The sequence below is a fragment of the Trichoderma reesei genome (assembly GCF_000167675.1).
Source record: "Trichoderma reesei QM6a unplaced genomic scaffold TRIREscaffold_22, whole genome shotgun sequence".
In the NCBI taxonomy this organism is placed as follows: domain Eukaryota; kingdom Fungi; phylum Ascomycota; class Sordariomycetes; order Hypocreales; family Hypocreaceae; genus Trichoderma; species Trichoderma reesei.
In genome coordinates, this window is record NW_006711169.1 from 337,640 (window position 1) to 351,474 (window position 13,835).

Consider the following 13,835-nt stretch of genomic DNA (forward strand, 5'->3'; position numbering starts at 1 on the left):
GACCCGGCTCGTCACCCTCGCCTAACGAGCCGCCGAATCCGAGAACCACCCCTGGCATTCTTTACTCTTATCTTTTTCATTCTTGCTGCCATTATTCCCGTCGTTGATTCTTATCTTTTTTTTCTTCTCATTTCTCGCTTGCTGCCGCAGCTGAACGGCCTCGCCTCGCGTAACTAGTCCGTCAGATCCCAGGTACGGATTCAGCCCTTCCAGCCCTCCAGCTCGATCCTCGACGACGCGGCAGAGCGCGGACGACGCTCGTTTTTGGTCCCACGCCTTCAGACCCTCCTGTGCCTCTAGACATCATCTCTATCCGCTCCCTTCGCACACCCTCACCAGCCGCCATTACATGGGTAGTGACAGCCTGCCAGCTCGCGCAAGGAACTCCTCGGCCTCCTCCACGACCAGCGCGGCCGCAGCGCCCTTGCGGATGCAACCCTCGTCCAAGGCAGCCGCCGCGGCGCCGAAGCTCAACAGCGAGATGGAGATGGGCAGCCTGCCCGCCGACGAGGCGCCGCCCGAAAACGACATCATGCAGCTGGCCCGCATCGGCGACGTGGCCGGCATGGAGAAGCTGTTTGCCTCGGGCGAGTACGACGCCACGTACAGCGACGACGAGGGCATCACGCCCTTACATGTGAGCTGCTTTTCCTCTCTCTCTCTAAAGGACGGACAAGGACAGACGGGATAGGACACAGCTGACACTGCTCCCACCTCTGCCGCCAGTGGGCCGCCATCAACAACCAGTACGCCATGTGCGCGTTCCTCATCGAGCACGGCGCCGAGCTCAACAAGAAGGGCGGCGAGTCGGTCGCCACGCCTCTGCAGTGGGCGGCCCAGCGATGCCACTACTATACCGTCAACCTGCTGCTGCAGCGCGGCGCGGACCCCCTCATCACCGACTCCCAGGGCTACAACACGCTGCACATCTCCACCTTCAACGGCAACGTGCTGCTCATCGTCCTGCTGCTGCACCAGGGCATCCCCGTCGACGTCCTCGACAGCTACGGCCACACGGCGCTCATGTGGGCCGCCTACAAGGGCTTCCCGCAGCTGGTTGACGTCTTCCTGCGCTGGGGGGCCAATGTCCACGCCACGGACGAGCAGGGCTTCACGCCGCTGCACTGGGCGCTGGTCAAGGGTAACGCCGCCTGCGTCCTCAAGATGATCGAGTACGGCGCCGACCGCTTTGCCAAGACGGACACGGGCAAGACGCCGGCGCTGACGGCCACGGAGCTCAACACCACGGCGGCCTGGCACCGGGCCCTGCGCGAGTGCGGCTACGACGAGGACGGCCATGTTGCGACGCCCCCGTGGCCCGGCGCGAGCTACTTTCTCAAGGACAAGAAGGCCTTTCTCACCCGCTTCCTGTTCCTGTGGCCCTTTCTGATGGTGTGGCTGGTGCTGGTGACTCTGTCCGGCTTTCCCGTCTACTTTGGCCTGCCGCTGGCTGTAGGCGTGGCGTATGGCTTGCTGTGGGTGGCCAAGCAGGTGCTGGAGTATGCTCCTTCGGATATGCGCGCATTCCACAAGACTGTAAGTGCCTGTCTGGTCTGATAACTTGGATTAGCATCGCTAATGCGCTCGAACAGCCGTGGATGGCGGGCATCTTTGCCGGATCTCTGTTCCTAGTCGGCGTTAATTGGCTCTTCTACGTCCTGCCGGCAACCATAGGGTGGCAGGGCTCCTCTTCCCACCTCCTCCTGAACCTTGCCTTTGCAGCCGCCTTTGGCTTGACCACCTTTTTCTACATTGCCTCGATCCGATACGACCCCGGTTTTGTGCCCAAGATGAACGGCATTGCCGAGCAGAGGGCCGTCATCGACGAGCTGCTCAAGTCGTGGAAGTTTGACGAGTCCAACTTTTGCGTCGTCTGCATGATCCGCACGCCCTTGCGAAGCAAGCATTGTCGTCGGTGTCAGCGATGCGTGGCCAAGCACGACCAGTAAGTTGAATAAAAGAATTCTAAGCTACTTTGAATGTTGCTGTGCTAACAACGACTGCGCAGCCACTGTCCATGGGTGTACAACTGCGTTGGCGTCAACAACCACCGCCAGTTCTTCTTCTATCTCATCTTCCTTACCATTGGCATTCCGCTATATGACTGGCTTTTGTACTACTGTAAGACTCATGTCATTCGCCTTTCCTATGACTGCGGCTGACCTTTTCAGATTATGAACAGATTACACCCTCAGCCTCCGAGTCTTGCACCCTCTTCGGCCCTAACATCTGCCGATATATCAATGCCGACTCCTACACGCTCCTCCTCGCCATGTGGGCATCTCTTCAGCTGCTATGGGTCTCCATGTTGCTCTTCACGCAGTTCATTCAAGTCGCGCGTGCCATGACCACGTACGAGAACATGACGGGCATTCGTGCTAACACCTCGTTGTCCACGGCCTTTACATCCACAGGCGCTCCTCTCGACCCCAACCACCCGTCCCTTTCGGCCCCTGCTGCGCCAGCAAGCGGCCACGCCCACGGTCACAAGCACAAGGGCGGACTGTTGAAGCAGTGGAGCCAGCTGCTAGGCGTTGATCCCTTTATTGAGACGATTACCGGCCGCGGCGCGGCTACGACTAAGAACAAGCGTAAGAAGAAGAACCCCTACAGCAGGGGCTGCGTTACAAACTGCAAGGACTTTTGGTGCGATCCTGCACCCATCTTCAGCCAGCGCGAATCTGGATATGCAATGCTCGGTGGCGACAAGGTCGACTACACAGCCATGTATGAGACGCCGGCTCTCATGAACATTACCGGAATGAGACGAGGCGGCTACGAGGCAGTGCAGACTGAAGAGGAGGTTTGAAGGGGCAGAGACGAGTGTAACGGTTCACGCTCGGAGAAGAGCAATAATAACACTTTGTAATATTGAGGTGGTGGAGCCCTGGCTGGACCTGGGAACGGCCAGCACGGTTTCCTTCTTCTCCTCCCCCCTTTTGTTCTCTTCTTTACTGTTCCTCCTGGATCGTGCGACGGAGCCCGGGGTATAAATGCGTGTTGGGAGCGGTGTGTTGACATCTTGGATCGGATACAAGCTGGGATGCCGGGTGACGGCTCACTCGAATGAATTACGACGACGACTCGAATAGACATGAAGGGCGTGCCGCATGGCGCTGGGAGGAGACTGTTGTGTTTGCATATAGCACGTTTGTCGGCAAGTGCCTCGAGGGGCATGGAGCGTGGGATGGTTGAGCGATTGGGTTGAGCCATGAAGCTTATGCTGTATTGATCTGTGAATCCGTCTAGCCTCGCCAGCGTAATGCTGAAAGGTAGCTATGTGTCATATCCAAAGACTAAAGCGATGGTATATACATGACATGGCGATAAAGAATGAAGGTGACATGTCGAACCATTGTCGTACTGTCAAGCTGCGTCACCTTATATTCACTGCCGTCTGCCATTGTGATGTAGGCATACGGCTTCTATATAGGTATGTATATTCTCGCAAGAGATTCAACTATGCTTCAGCACTCTATCCAACTCTTGTATACTCCCTCCAATGGTTTTCATCCTCTATTCATCATGCCACAGTCAACCATTCATCGTCCATCAACCCACTCATCAAATTCATCCCATAAACATCCAACACCACCCCCATCTAAGCCCCCCCCCCCCCCCCTATTATCTATCTCCCCCCCTTCGCCGGCCCACACTCAACCACCCTCCCCCCTTCCAATCTCAAACACCACTCCGCATCCTCCACAGCCTCCAGCCGATGCGCAATCGTCACCACCGTGCTGCTCCTCAACTCCTCCCTCAAGATCCGCTGCACCGTCGCCGCCGTCCCGCGATCAATCGACGCCGTCGCCTCATCCAGAATCACCAATCCGCTCCTCCTTAGCACGGCGCGCGTGATGCCCACGAGCTGACGCTGTCCCTGGCTGAGGTTCTTCCCCGCGGCGTCAATCTGCGTGGCGACGCTGAACGAAGCCCCGAGGACGCGCGCTATGGCTTCCTGGCAGGCCTTTTCGGTAAAGGAGCCGCTGGGGTCGATGTTGTCGCGGAGAGTGCCGGGGAAGAGGATGGGGTCCTGCTGGATGAACGTGATGCGTTGGCGGAGAGACGTCCGGTTGACGTGTGAAAGATTGACGCTGCCGATGCTGAGGGTGCCTTCGTGGGGGGCTTGTGTCATGAGGAGGGCGTTGGCAATGGTTGATTTGCCGGATCCCGTGCGTCCGAGAACGGCGCACGTCGAGCCGCCGGGGATCTCAAACGAGACTTTATCCAGCACGCAGGGCAGGTGAGCGTCGTACTTGAACGAGAGGCGCTCAAACTTGACGTCGTCGCACGGTCGCGGCCAGTCCTCGGGGGGCTCCTCTCCGCCACTCGGTTCCTCGGGGATCTCCTTGAGCATGCTCACGCGCTCTAGCGACACGGCATCGAGCTGCAGCTGCGCAAACCGCTCGCAGAGCTGCTGCACAGCCGCCATTGCAATCGTCGTCTGCGTCAGCACGAATCCCACCGCGCTCGCGCTCGTCCCGCGCCAGACCATGAACAGGATCAAAGCCGTGCGCGTCACCGCAGAACTCAGGCTCAGCCTGAAATCCAGCCAAAAGGCCATGCTCCAGAAGAAGTGGTCCTGCTTCTGGAAGTCGTCCACGGCATCGAGGTGCCGGTCCTGGAAGTGCCGCTCGACGCGCAGCGCGCGGATGGTCACGAGGCCGTCCTGCATGACGCCGATGTTGGCGATGATGGGCGTCAGGTAGCGCATCTCCATGCGGCGCAGGCAGCGCGACACGGGGACGTAGGTCCGGAAGAAGTGCACGAAGAGGGCCGCCACGGCGGCGAGCATGACGAGCAGCGCGGGCTGGTGGGAGGCGATGGCCACGAGGCTCAGCGCGAGCGCGATGAAGTTGTACACGAAGGATTCGAGCGGCGCGACGATGCCGCCGTCGACCATGCCCATGTCCGCGATGAGCCGGTTCTTAAGCTGGCCCGTCGGCGTGGTGTCGTGGTACCGGAAGGTTGCCCTGCTGACCTTTTCAATGGCCGTTTTGAAGAGCTCCTGCGCTGCCCGGACGCTGATTTGCGCAAGGAGCAGCTGGGCCGCGGCGTATGTCGCGATTTGGCATGCTGAGAGGCTGGCGAGGACGAGGAGCCAGGGGACCGGGTGCGTGTCTGGCGTGGGAAGGACGCCCCAGCGCGTGCTCTCCTCCGTGCCGCCGCCCTGAACGGAGCCGGAACCCCATGCCTCGAGCAGGCGGGCTCGCGAGATGTCGCATACCCGGGAGGCGCCGTAGGAGAAGCCGAGGAGGACCCAGAGGTGCCATCCGCCCGCGAGGATGTATTCGCTGTATACACTCAGGGGCACGCTCCCCGTCTTTGCTGGTTCTTCAGGGGCATCTTTGAGTGCGGGGATGTTCTCAGAGGAGATGTCGTGGGCTGCTTCAGAGTCATCGTGCGTCGTCTTTGCGTTGTCGTGGTACGGGTGCTCGAGTTCGAGCCTGACCTGCTCCTCTGAAAGCACAGTTGCCTTTCCATCGACCAGGTCAATCACCTTGTCGGCTATCCGGAGTACCAGATCATCTCGGTGCGTCACCATAACGATGGTCCGGCCCTCGGCAAGAGGCCCCTGGAGAAAGCGACGAACAATCGCACTCGCTGTGTCGTGGTCCAGGGCAGCAAGCGGGTCGTCCAGTAACATGATTCTGCACTGGCTGTACACTGCCCTGGCAAGGGAGACGCGCGCCTTTTGGCCTCCGGAAAGCCCAATGCCGCCTTCTTCGAGCTTCGTCTGGTCGCCCTCGGGGAGCAGGGCGAGGTCGGGTAACAGGGCGCAGGCATGAAGGACCTGCTGGTATCTTGCCGAGTCAAACGGCTGGTGGAAGACAATGTTTTCTCGGATCGTCTTGTTCTGCAGCCACGGCAGCTGCTGGGTATACGCCACGGGGACGTCGGGCCTGATGAGGTCGCCTTCGTGGAGCTCCATCTCGTTGAGGGCGGCGAGCAAAAGACTCGACTTTCCAGACCCGACTTTGCCTCGGATGACAGTGAGGCCCTTTGTGAAGTTGAAGTTGAGGTCCCGGAGGATGCGCTTGTCGGTGGAGGGCCAGGAAAAGGAGGCGTTGCGGAACTCGATGTCCGTGACGCTGTTGGGGTTGTTAGAGATGTCGTCCCTATCGGGCTCGGCCATGTACTTGTTGACTCGCTCGATGGGGATCGTGGCCTTCCAGTACGCCGAGATGAGATCAAACGCCTCCTTGACGCTCATCTCCAGCTGGGAGAACAGCTGCAGCGATGGCCAAATCACATCATTCGGCAGCCCCTGCCGAAGAATGAGCGTGTACAAGGCGATGCTGGCCAGCGGATACGTCGTCCCGCCGGCGACGCTGACGGTCGAAATGGCAGCGGAGGCGTAGGCAATGCTCAGCCGCTTGGCCATTTCCAGGCCCCGGAACTTCATGATCCTGGCGCTCCAGGTGGCGGTCCAGCCGTTGAGCTTGAGGGGGCGGCTGGCCTCGACAAAGTGCGAGACGGCCTGGGCGCGCTTGTCGGAGATGGATGTTCGCTGTCGTTCGAGCTTGATCAGCTTGCCGACCAGTGTCGAGTTGACGAAGAGGAAGACGAGCATCAGCCCGACGCCAATGGCCGACGGCCAGCTCATGATGTCGATGAGGTAGTACATGGTGACGACGACCTTGATGGGCTGGGAGACGAGCTTGGGGAATTCCCAGAACCGCTGCGAGATTTCGTACGTATCTCCTCGCACAAGATTGACAACTTTGGCGTTGGAGGCCGATCCGGGGAGTGTCTTGGAGCTGTGTCTAGGGGTGCTGGGCTTCCTCCATAGCATCCTGGCCAGCCATGTCCTGGGCTTCCCATTCTCTGCATGGTCACCTGCTTCATCGGCACCCTTTTCCGTCACATCCGATCCGGGAACTGCGCGCGTCAGAAGCTTGCCGAAGAGCGCAATGAAGGCCTCCCCGCGAGACCGCTCATACGCTTTGCGGGAGTACCACGAAGATGTCGTCTTGCACAGCTGGCGGGCACAGTCAAGAACCAGCATCACCAGGCCCCAAAAGACGGCGTCGTCCGGGTTCCTCGCGTCCAGCGCATTGTACAGCTGGCTCGTCAGCCGGATGTTGGACACCTCGGCCACCCTCTCGGACACGGCCAGCAGCGTCGCAATCGTCAGATCCAAGCCATTGGCCCGGATCAAGCACGGGAGGAGCTTGCCCTGGAGCTCACGGAAGGCCATGTACAGGCGGAAGTGCTGAAACTCAAAGGGCAGCTGCCAGACGTCGTCCTCTGTGATTTCGCGCTTGCGGCAGAGCAGGGCCAGGGGGTTGACCCAGCTCATTGTCCAGAAGCGGAAGAGGCTCAGGTCGTCTTCGGGGCTGCGAAGGGCGCGCGAGGGCTTCTCGTGAGACTGGCCAATGTCTCTGCTGCCCCAGCTGGGCTCTCGGAGAGGCATCATGCAGATGAGCATCATGGCCAGGCCGGAGAGCGCCATCCGGGCAAGACGGAAGCGGTCGATGCCGTAGAGAGAGCGATCCAGGAACCGAATGGCGTACATGACGGTGCTGGCGCCCAGTATGGCCGTGTATTGGAGCAACAAGAGCTTTGGGGCCTTTGTCGGACGGTCCAAGATGGTGATGGAGAGGGCCGAAGCCCAGGGAACCGCCTCCCAGAGGTACAGGTAGCGGGTCGGGTTCAGCAAGACGGGGACAAGGGAGAGAACGAGCCCTGTGATGCTGATGAGGAGCAAGAAAATGGCCCAGACGGAGCAAAACGGTCGCTTGACGCCTTCGGGAGCGCCTTCATTGGCAAATGGCCTAAGCCATGGCGGCAGCTGAGATCTGATGAAGCGTCTGTTGACATAGAGAGCGAAGACGCCGGCAGAGAGGATTGAGAGCGCCTGTGTGATGGTGACGTCTTTCGCCGCAGACAGGATTTCCGTGTCTGTATCTACAAGTACGGCAGACTGGGAAGGGAATAAAGGATAGCCGAAGAAAGCTTCTTCTTGCGTCAACATGCCCCTGTTTGAAGGAGGCTGTTCCTGTTGATATGACATGGCGGTAAATTCGGGAGAGACACGGAAGAGAAGATAGGAGCCGTCGGGCTCTCGACCCAGAAGTTCGTCGAAGAGGAAGAGATGTTGACTATCGTGATGCCTCAATGAGCCAGAACATTGGAGGGTTCAAATAATTGATCCAAGATCATGTATCTCCAAGAGGCATCGCTGAAGAGAAGTTCATTCGGTCGGTGGAATAGATGGCGTAATACTCGACCAATTGCTGTGAGATTTCAGCAAAATCAAGGCATCGCACCAGTCCAGCTTCAGCACACGCAGCAAAGTGCCAATTGATCACGGCATTGTCACGACGCTTGGTCAATTGAAGTTGTGTGTTGTTTGGTCGATGTATACATAAGCTTATGGAGTTTGCGGTGACGAGGACAAGACACCAGGCGGGACGTGGAGGGCGGTGGACAGACGCGAATGGTGGAGAAGAGGGACGGGTGGAGAAGGAGGCGTAAGACGAGATGCAGCCGATTTGCTGGACGTTGTTTGGCGGGTAATAATAAGCAGATGCACGTGGAGGCGGCAGCGAGGATGGGATTCGCTGTGGTGATGGTGGGCGTTTGGTGTTGATGCGGGCTGCAGTGATGGGTTGCGAGGATCCATAACAGATATCCCCTGAAAGTCACTGAACGAGAGGAGAAGGCAGTCATGGGGGCTCCAAGAAAAGACATTCACGCAAACAATTGGATAGCTGAGTGCGCGGTTCATCATGGCAACCAATCAATCCATTATGTTAAACGCCCATGTCATGCATGCATGCTCTCGTATCAAAAGACCTAACCTTGTTATATGACGCCTCTAGAAAATAGACAATTATGAAGAAGACGATCCCCTTTTCCCAGTATCATCATCCCGTTCCATCCCTCTTCCCTTACAGCATCATGGCACCACCAGCAAGGAACATGGTCAGGGCGGTCAGGGCACCGCCCAGGCTGATTCCGGAAACGGACGACGCGCGCAGGGCAACGGCGGCGTTGGAGGTGGTGGCAGCAGCAGCACTGCTCTGGGTGCTCGAGGGGCCGGTGGAAGTGGAAGAAGAGCCGGTGCTGTTGCTGCTGGAGCCGCCAGAGGCGCTGCCGGACACGAGGGCCGAGAGCTTGGAGTCGTTGACAAAGGACGCGGTGACGGAGGCGTTCTTGCAGGCGGAGGGAGGGTCGATGGATCCAGAGACGAAGTTGGCGGCAACGCACTACCATCTTGATTAGCTCATGCTTCTTGAGAGGGAGTTGAGCAGGGGTGGCATTCATCACCACATACCTGGTACAAAAGACCATCGGGACCGTCGGCCACGATGCCAATCACGCCCTTCTTGCCCTCAAAGCTCGACGGCAGCGTGATCTGGGGCTCGCAGAAGTTGCCGAGGCCGCTCTGCTGGACAATGGGGAAGATTTGCTGCCAGTCGGACTTGGCGGAGCCGTCGAGGGTGACGCGGAACAGCCAGTTGGTCTGCGGGTGGGTGCTGCGCATGGCCAGCGAGTCGCCGCCGACGTGGAAGTCGACGAGCTGGCTGGAGCCGGAGGACAGGTCGGGGGTGAAGCTGCCGCAGGGGGCCGTGCCCTCGTCGTCGTCGCTGAAGCCGATGGACTTGGGGTAGTTCATGAGGAAATGGGCCTGCGAGAGGGAGGCCAGGGAGAGGATGGCGGGGACGACGGACGAGGCACGCATGGTGATGGTTGTGGTTGGGGTTTGGTGGGAGGAGGACAAGAGGCGAGAGTTGACTTGGGTTGACAGACGGTGACAGAAGTCGAAGCGAGGTTGACAAGTCAAAAGGTGTTCAATGAGAGAGGCTAGAGGAGGGAAGATCAGTTGAGCCACGGAATGGCGAGGCTGTCACCGTGCTCAAGCTTTATAGCAGCCGCTTCCAGCAGCTTCAGAGGACCCTTCACAGCACCTACGCGCTCCACCAGCGCTACAAGGGGGGCTGGCGCCACTTTGGAGCAACGACCCAAGGCGGGCAGCTGTGGGATGGGCGAGCAGGGGGAGGGGGAGGCAACAAGATTGAAACGGTAGCTTGGATGGTGTTGAGCAAGATTACGGAACGGAGTGGTTTGAAGTTGTTGCTACGAGCTGTTCGTCTGTTCGTACAGGTGAGGCGAGGGGCCGGGCGAGTACCTATTAGAGGTGGATTGGATGTGGTTGTACCTGCTCGTAAAACCAAGGGAGACGAGCAAACAGGGAGATGCCTACAGGAGGATACCTACAGCTGTTGGCTGCCGTCACATGTGGACAGAGGTGTGAAATTGACACTCAAAAGTCAGGCCAACAGCATTCTATCGAGGCCAGTTTAACACTATAGAGGTACCTAGCATTCGAGTTGTAGTATGAGAAGAGGTGACTTTCTAGATCGACCAAAAAGAAACGAGTGGCTTTTGGATTCCCGGCTCCCGAATTGGCGGCGAGGCTAGCACAGGGACCGGGCCCGGCACCAGCCAATCAGACGCATCGGTGCTACCCATCTGAGAGCATTTGAGCAAGTTTATTCTCGAGCCTTTTGCAGCTGGAAGCGGCCTTGGCTGGTATGGAGGTACTCGAGGCTGCGCGCAGAGGCAACCGTGAGGCCAGGTAGAGCAGTAATACATACCTTAGATAGCATCAACATCATGCAATGACGGTCGAAGCATTGAATTTCCAGGTTGCAATTGAACGGGGCGACTGTACTGCAAGGTAAGGAATTGTAAGGAAGGTACTGCCTCACAGGTATCTTTGCCCAAAAAACGGCAGGTGGCTCTGTGGACTGCGGCTGCCCTCGTGGCTCCTCGACATTTGAAACGGGCGAACCATCAAGGGATCACCTTCCCTCCACGACTCCACTGGCAAGACCGGGCACCAAAGGCTGAAACTCTTCGTCCTCACCATCACCACCATCATCATCACCATTGCCATCAAGCTGCTTCTTCTTTTTCATCATCATCGTCATCATCATCCTCGTCTTCCCCTTGTCATTTTAGCCTCCCGCGTATCTCAAAATATCAGCCGCCTCCCTGGTCAGCCGCTTACAGGCACCTTCGCATCCCGCCCGGAAGCAAAACTCGGCCAAAAGAAGCCGAAACCATCCAGCAAACCCCCCACACACATTCTTTCTCCGTGAGCGAGTTATTGATAATAATTCCCCCTCCGCCTCAGACAAACCTGCTCATAATCAACTTGCTCGGGTTTCTCTCCATATCATCTGTCCGTCGCCCGGAAAACACGGCAAACGACATTGTCACTTTGCGCATACTACTACAACAAGTACAACCCCGACAAGTCTGTCTTTTGCTTGCCGGGACGAGGACAGGAGGAGAACAATGCACGGCTGAGAGCGCCTAGTCTCTTCTGCTTATCACGCAAACACCCATTGGCTGTGTCTCACCCTTCGCATCGCATCCGTCTACCTTCGATAGACAACATCTCTGGAGACATCAATACCACAGCTTTCTCACCATGGACGGCATGAACGACATGGGCGGTATGGACATGGGCGGCATGGACATGAGCGGCGATGGCATGACAGGTGTCGACGCCAACACCAACCACCGCCTTGCCCGCGCCTACTGGTACATTGCCGCAACGGTTGTGGGATCTCTCATGGTGTTTCGAGGCATCAACTACGTCGGTGCTGTCAAAAGGTGCGTTGATGCCATCGTCACTTGTTCCACCACATCGCCTTCTCACACAAGCCGACTAAACTTCGTCACAGACTCAAAGCCGCTCGCAACCAGTCAACCCCTGACCCCACTCGTCCAGATGGCTTCCTCAGCCAGTCCTGGGCCACAGCAACCGCCTTGGTCCGCGAAATGAGCCATCCTCAATTCTTCGTCCCCATCCGCCATTTCACCTGGCTCACGCCTCCTCCCCTGGGCCGCGTTTTGGTTCTGCTTTGCTACTGGGCTGTCATCATCTACTTCATGACCTGGCACTCCATCATCCACGACATCAATTTCTATGAGCGCCTTGCCTACCGCAACGCCTGGGTCACGCTCACGCAGCTGCCGATGCTCTTCCTGCTGTCCAGCAAGGTCAACATCGTCGGCTTCCTCATCGGCACCAGCCACGAGCGGCTCAACTGGCTGCACCGCTGGGTGGCGCGCACAATGTTCGTCACCTGCACCGTCCACGGCTTCAACTTTTGGACCGAGTGGGTGCGCGGCGGCATCCTGCAGGACGAGCTGGATATGATGACCATGGTCAAGTACGGCCTTGGTGCGTGGGGCATCCTACTGTGGAACGTCGTCGTCGGCTTTGTGCCGATACGGCGAATGGCCTACGAGCTGTGGGTGTTGCAGCACGTTGCCTCGTCCATTGTCATGTTGGTGCTCGTGTATTGGCACATTCCCCGAAATGCCCGCTTCCTCTTCTGGCTGGCCGTCTCGATTGTCGTCTTTGACCGCGTCGCTCGATGGGCGCTGCTGTTGTGGCAGAACCTGCGGGTCAGGGCTGGTGGATCAGCGTGTCAGGGGCGACGGCGAGTAGGCCATCAAATCCTCGCGCGAGCCGTGGGAAATGCGACCACCGTTGTCACCATCAAGGACGTGCATTTCAACTGGACCGCTGGCCAGCATGTCTACCTGTGGCTTCCGCGCCTCGGGCCCCTGGAGGCGCATCCGTACACGATTGCCTGTGCGCGTAAGCTCAAGGGAACGTGCTGCTGCAACAGCATCCAACTGATTTTGCGCAAGCATAAGGGCTTCTCCAAGCGCATTCACGACTACGCCTCCAATAATCCCGAGGGCACCCTGACCGGCTTCCTGTATGGTCCCTTTGGCGCGCCCCCTCGGTGGGATATTTACGAGACCATGGTTCTCATTGGTGCATCGACCGGAGCAAGCTTCACCCTACCGCTACTCGAGGCCGCAGCCCAGGCCGACTTTGTGGGATGCGTCAAGAGCATTGACGTGCTGCTTATCGCCAGGACATCCAAGGAGATGGAGTACTACGTCCAGCGAGCACGAGCGGCTGGCGAGGCCCTGGTCCAGAAAGGCGTCGCCGTCAACATCCACCTTGCCATCACCAACTCTGCGCTCGGCACGGACGGTCTCCCTCTCTCGCGCAACGATACCAGCACTTCACACATCTCCGCTGGTAGCAACAGCAGTGGTAGCAGCAATAGCAGCTCCGAGCTAGAACAGGCCGTCAAGGAAGGCGAGAAGTCTTCCTGCTGCTGCACCAAGCCTCCCGGCGCCAAGGTCGACAACGACAAGACCAGTGTCGAAAAGGAAAAGCTGGAGGAAGCGACTACAACGGCCCTGCTGGCTTCGTCCCGCCTTCCCATCATCCGCGAATACTCTTCCCGCCCCGACATGGAGCAGCTCATCCGGCAGCCCGTTGAGGCGGCCCGCGGCGAGACTGCCGTAGTGGTTTGCGGCGGCCCCGAGATTGTGGCTGCGACGCGAAACTGCGTGAGCCGGTTGAGTGACGAGCGAGCGGTACATAAGGGAACGGGAGCGCAGGGCATCTATCTGCACGTGGAGGAGTATGCTTTTTAAAATGTCATGATGATGGATGATGTGGGTATATAGGCTGGATTTTTGGGTATATATCAGGGCGTCGCGGCGTATTTGTGCTTGTCTAGAGTTTTGTAGACGAGACCGGCGTTGGACATGAAACGCATGGCATGTGCGAGGAATTGGTTCGAGTGCGAATACAAGCAAGTTCCAATCAAGTCTGATCTTCATGGGTGATGTACAATGAGAATGCTATTAAGTATTACTAGTGATAATGTACAGTATGTGTGTGTGTGTGTGTATATGTGTATAATACAGGTAACCCGTGTATGCATATCCAAGCAATGTCGCCTTCTATCCAGAAGGGATCACGCCAGCTTGGGGAT

The 13,835-nt window shown here is 58.1% G+C and overlaps 4 protein-coding genes across 4 annotated transcripts; 2 read left to right on the forward strand and 2 right to left on the reverse strand.

Annotated features, from left to right (window-relative positions):
• Positions 1-487: 487 nt before the first annotated feature.
• On the forward strand, positions 488-2,809 carry TRIREDRAFT_81093 (Hypothetical protein; the record flags this gene model as incomplete). The annotated part of the gene is made up of 5 exons (XM_006968260.1): positions 488-637; positions 727-1,536; positions 1,593-1,945; positions 2,009-2,121; positions 2,172-2,809. 5 exons carry the CDS (start codon positions 488-490, stop codon positions 2,807-2,809), a joined length of 2,064 nt encoding a protein of 687 aa, XP_006968322.1.
• Positions 2,810-3,628: 819 nt separating this feature from the next.
• Positions 3,629-7,978, reverse strand: TRIREDRAFT_67732 (uncharacterized protein; the record flags this gene model as incomplete). The annotated part of the gene is made up of 1 exon (XM_006968323.1): positions 3,629-7,978. One exon carries the CDS (start codon positions 7,976-7,978, stop codon positions 3,629-3,631), a length of 4,350 nt encoding a protein of 1,449 aa, XP_006968385.1.
• A 1,027-nt stretch (positions 7,979-9,005) lies between these two features.
• On the reverse strand, positions 9,006-9,667 carry TRIREDRAFT_32798 (uncharacterized protein; the record flags this gene model as incomplete). Its single annotated transcript, XM_006968217.1, has 2 exons — positions 9,006-9,215; positions 9,284-9,667. Coding segments are annotated over 2 exons (594 nt in total), but the record flags the coding sequence as incomplete, so codon positions are not given.
• A 1,845-nt stretch (positions 9,668-11,512) lies between these two features.
• TRIREDRAFT_81096 (uncharacterized protein) lies at positions 11,513-13,661 on the forward strand (the record flags this gene model as incomplete). The annotated part of the gene is made up of 2 exons (XM_006968261.1): positions 11,513-11,634; positions 11,706-13,661. 2 exons carry the CDS (start codon positions 11,513-11,515, stop codon positions 13,489-13,491), a joined length of 1,908 nt encoding a protein of 635 aa, XP_006968323.1. The 3' UTR covers positions 13,492-13,661.
• Positions 13,662-13,835: the final 174 nt, after the last annotated feature.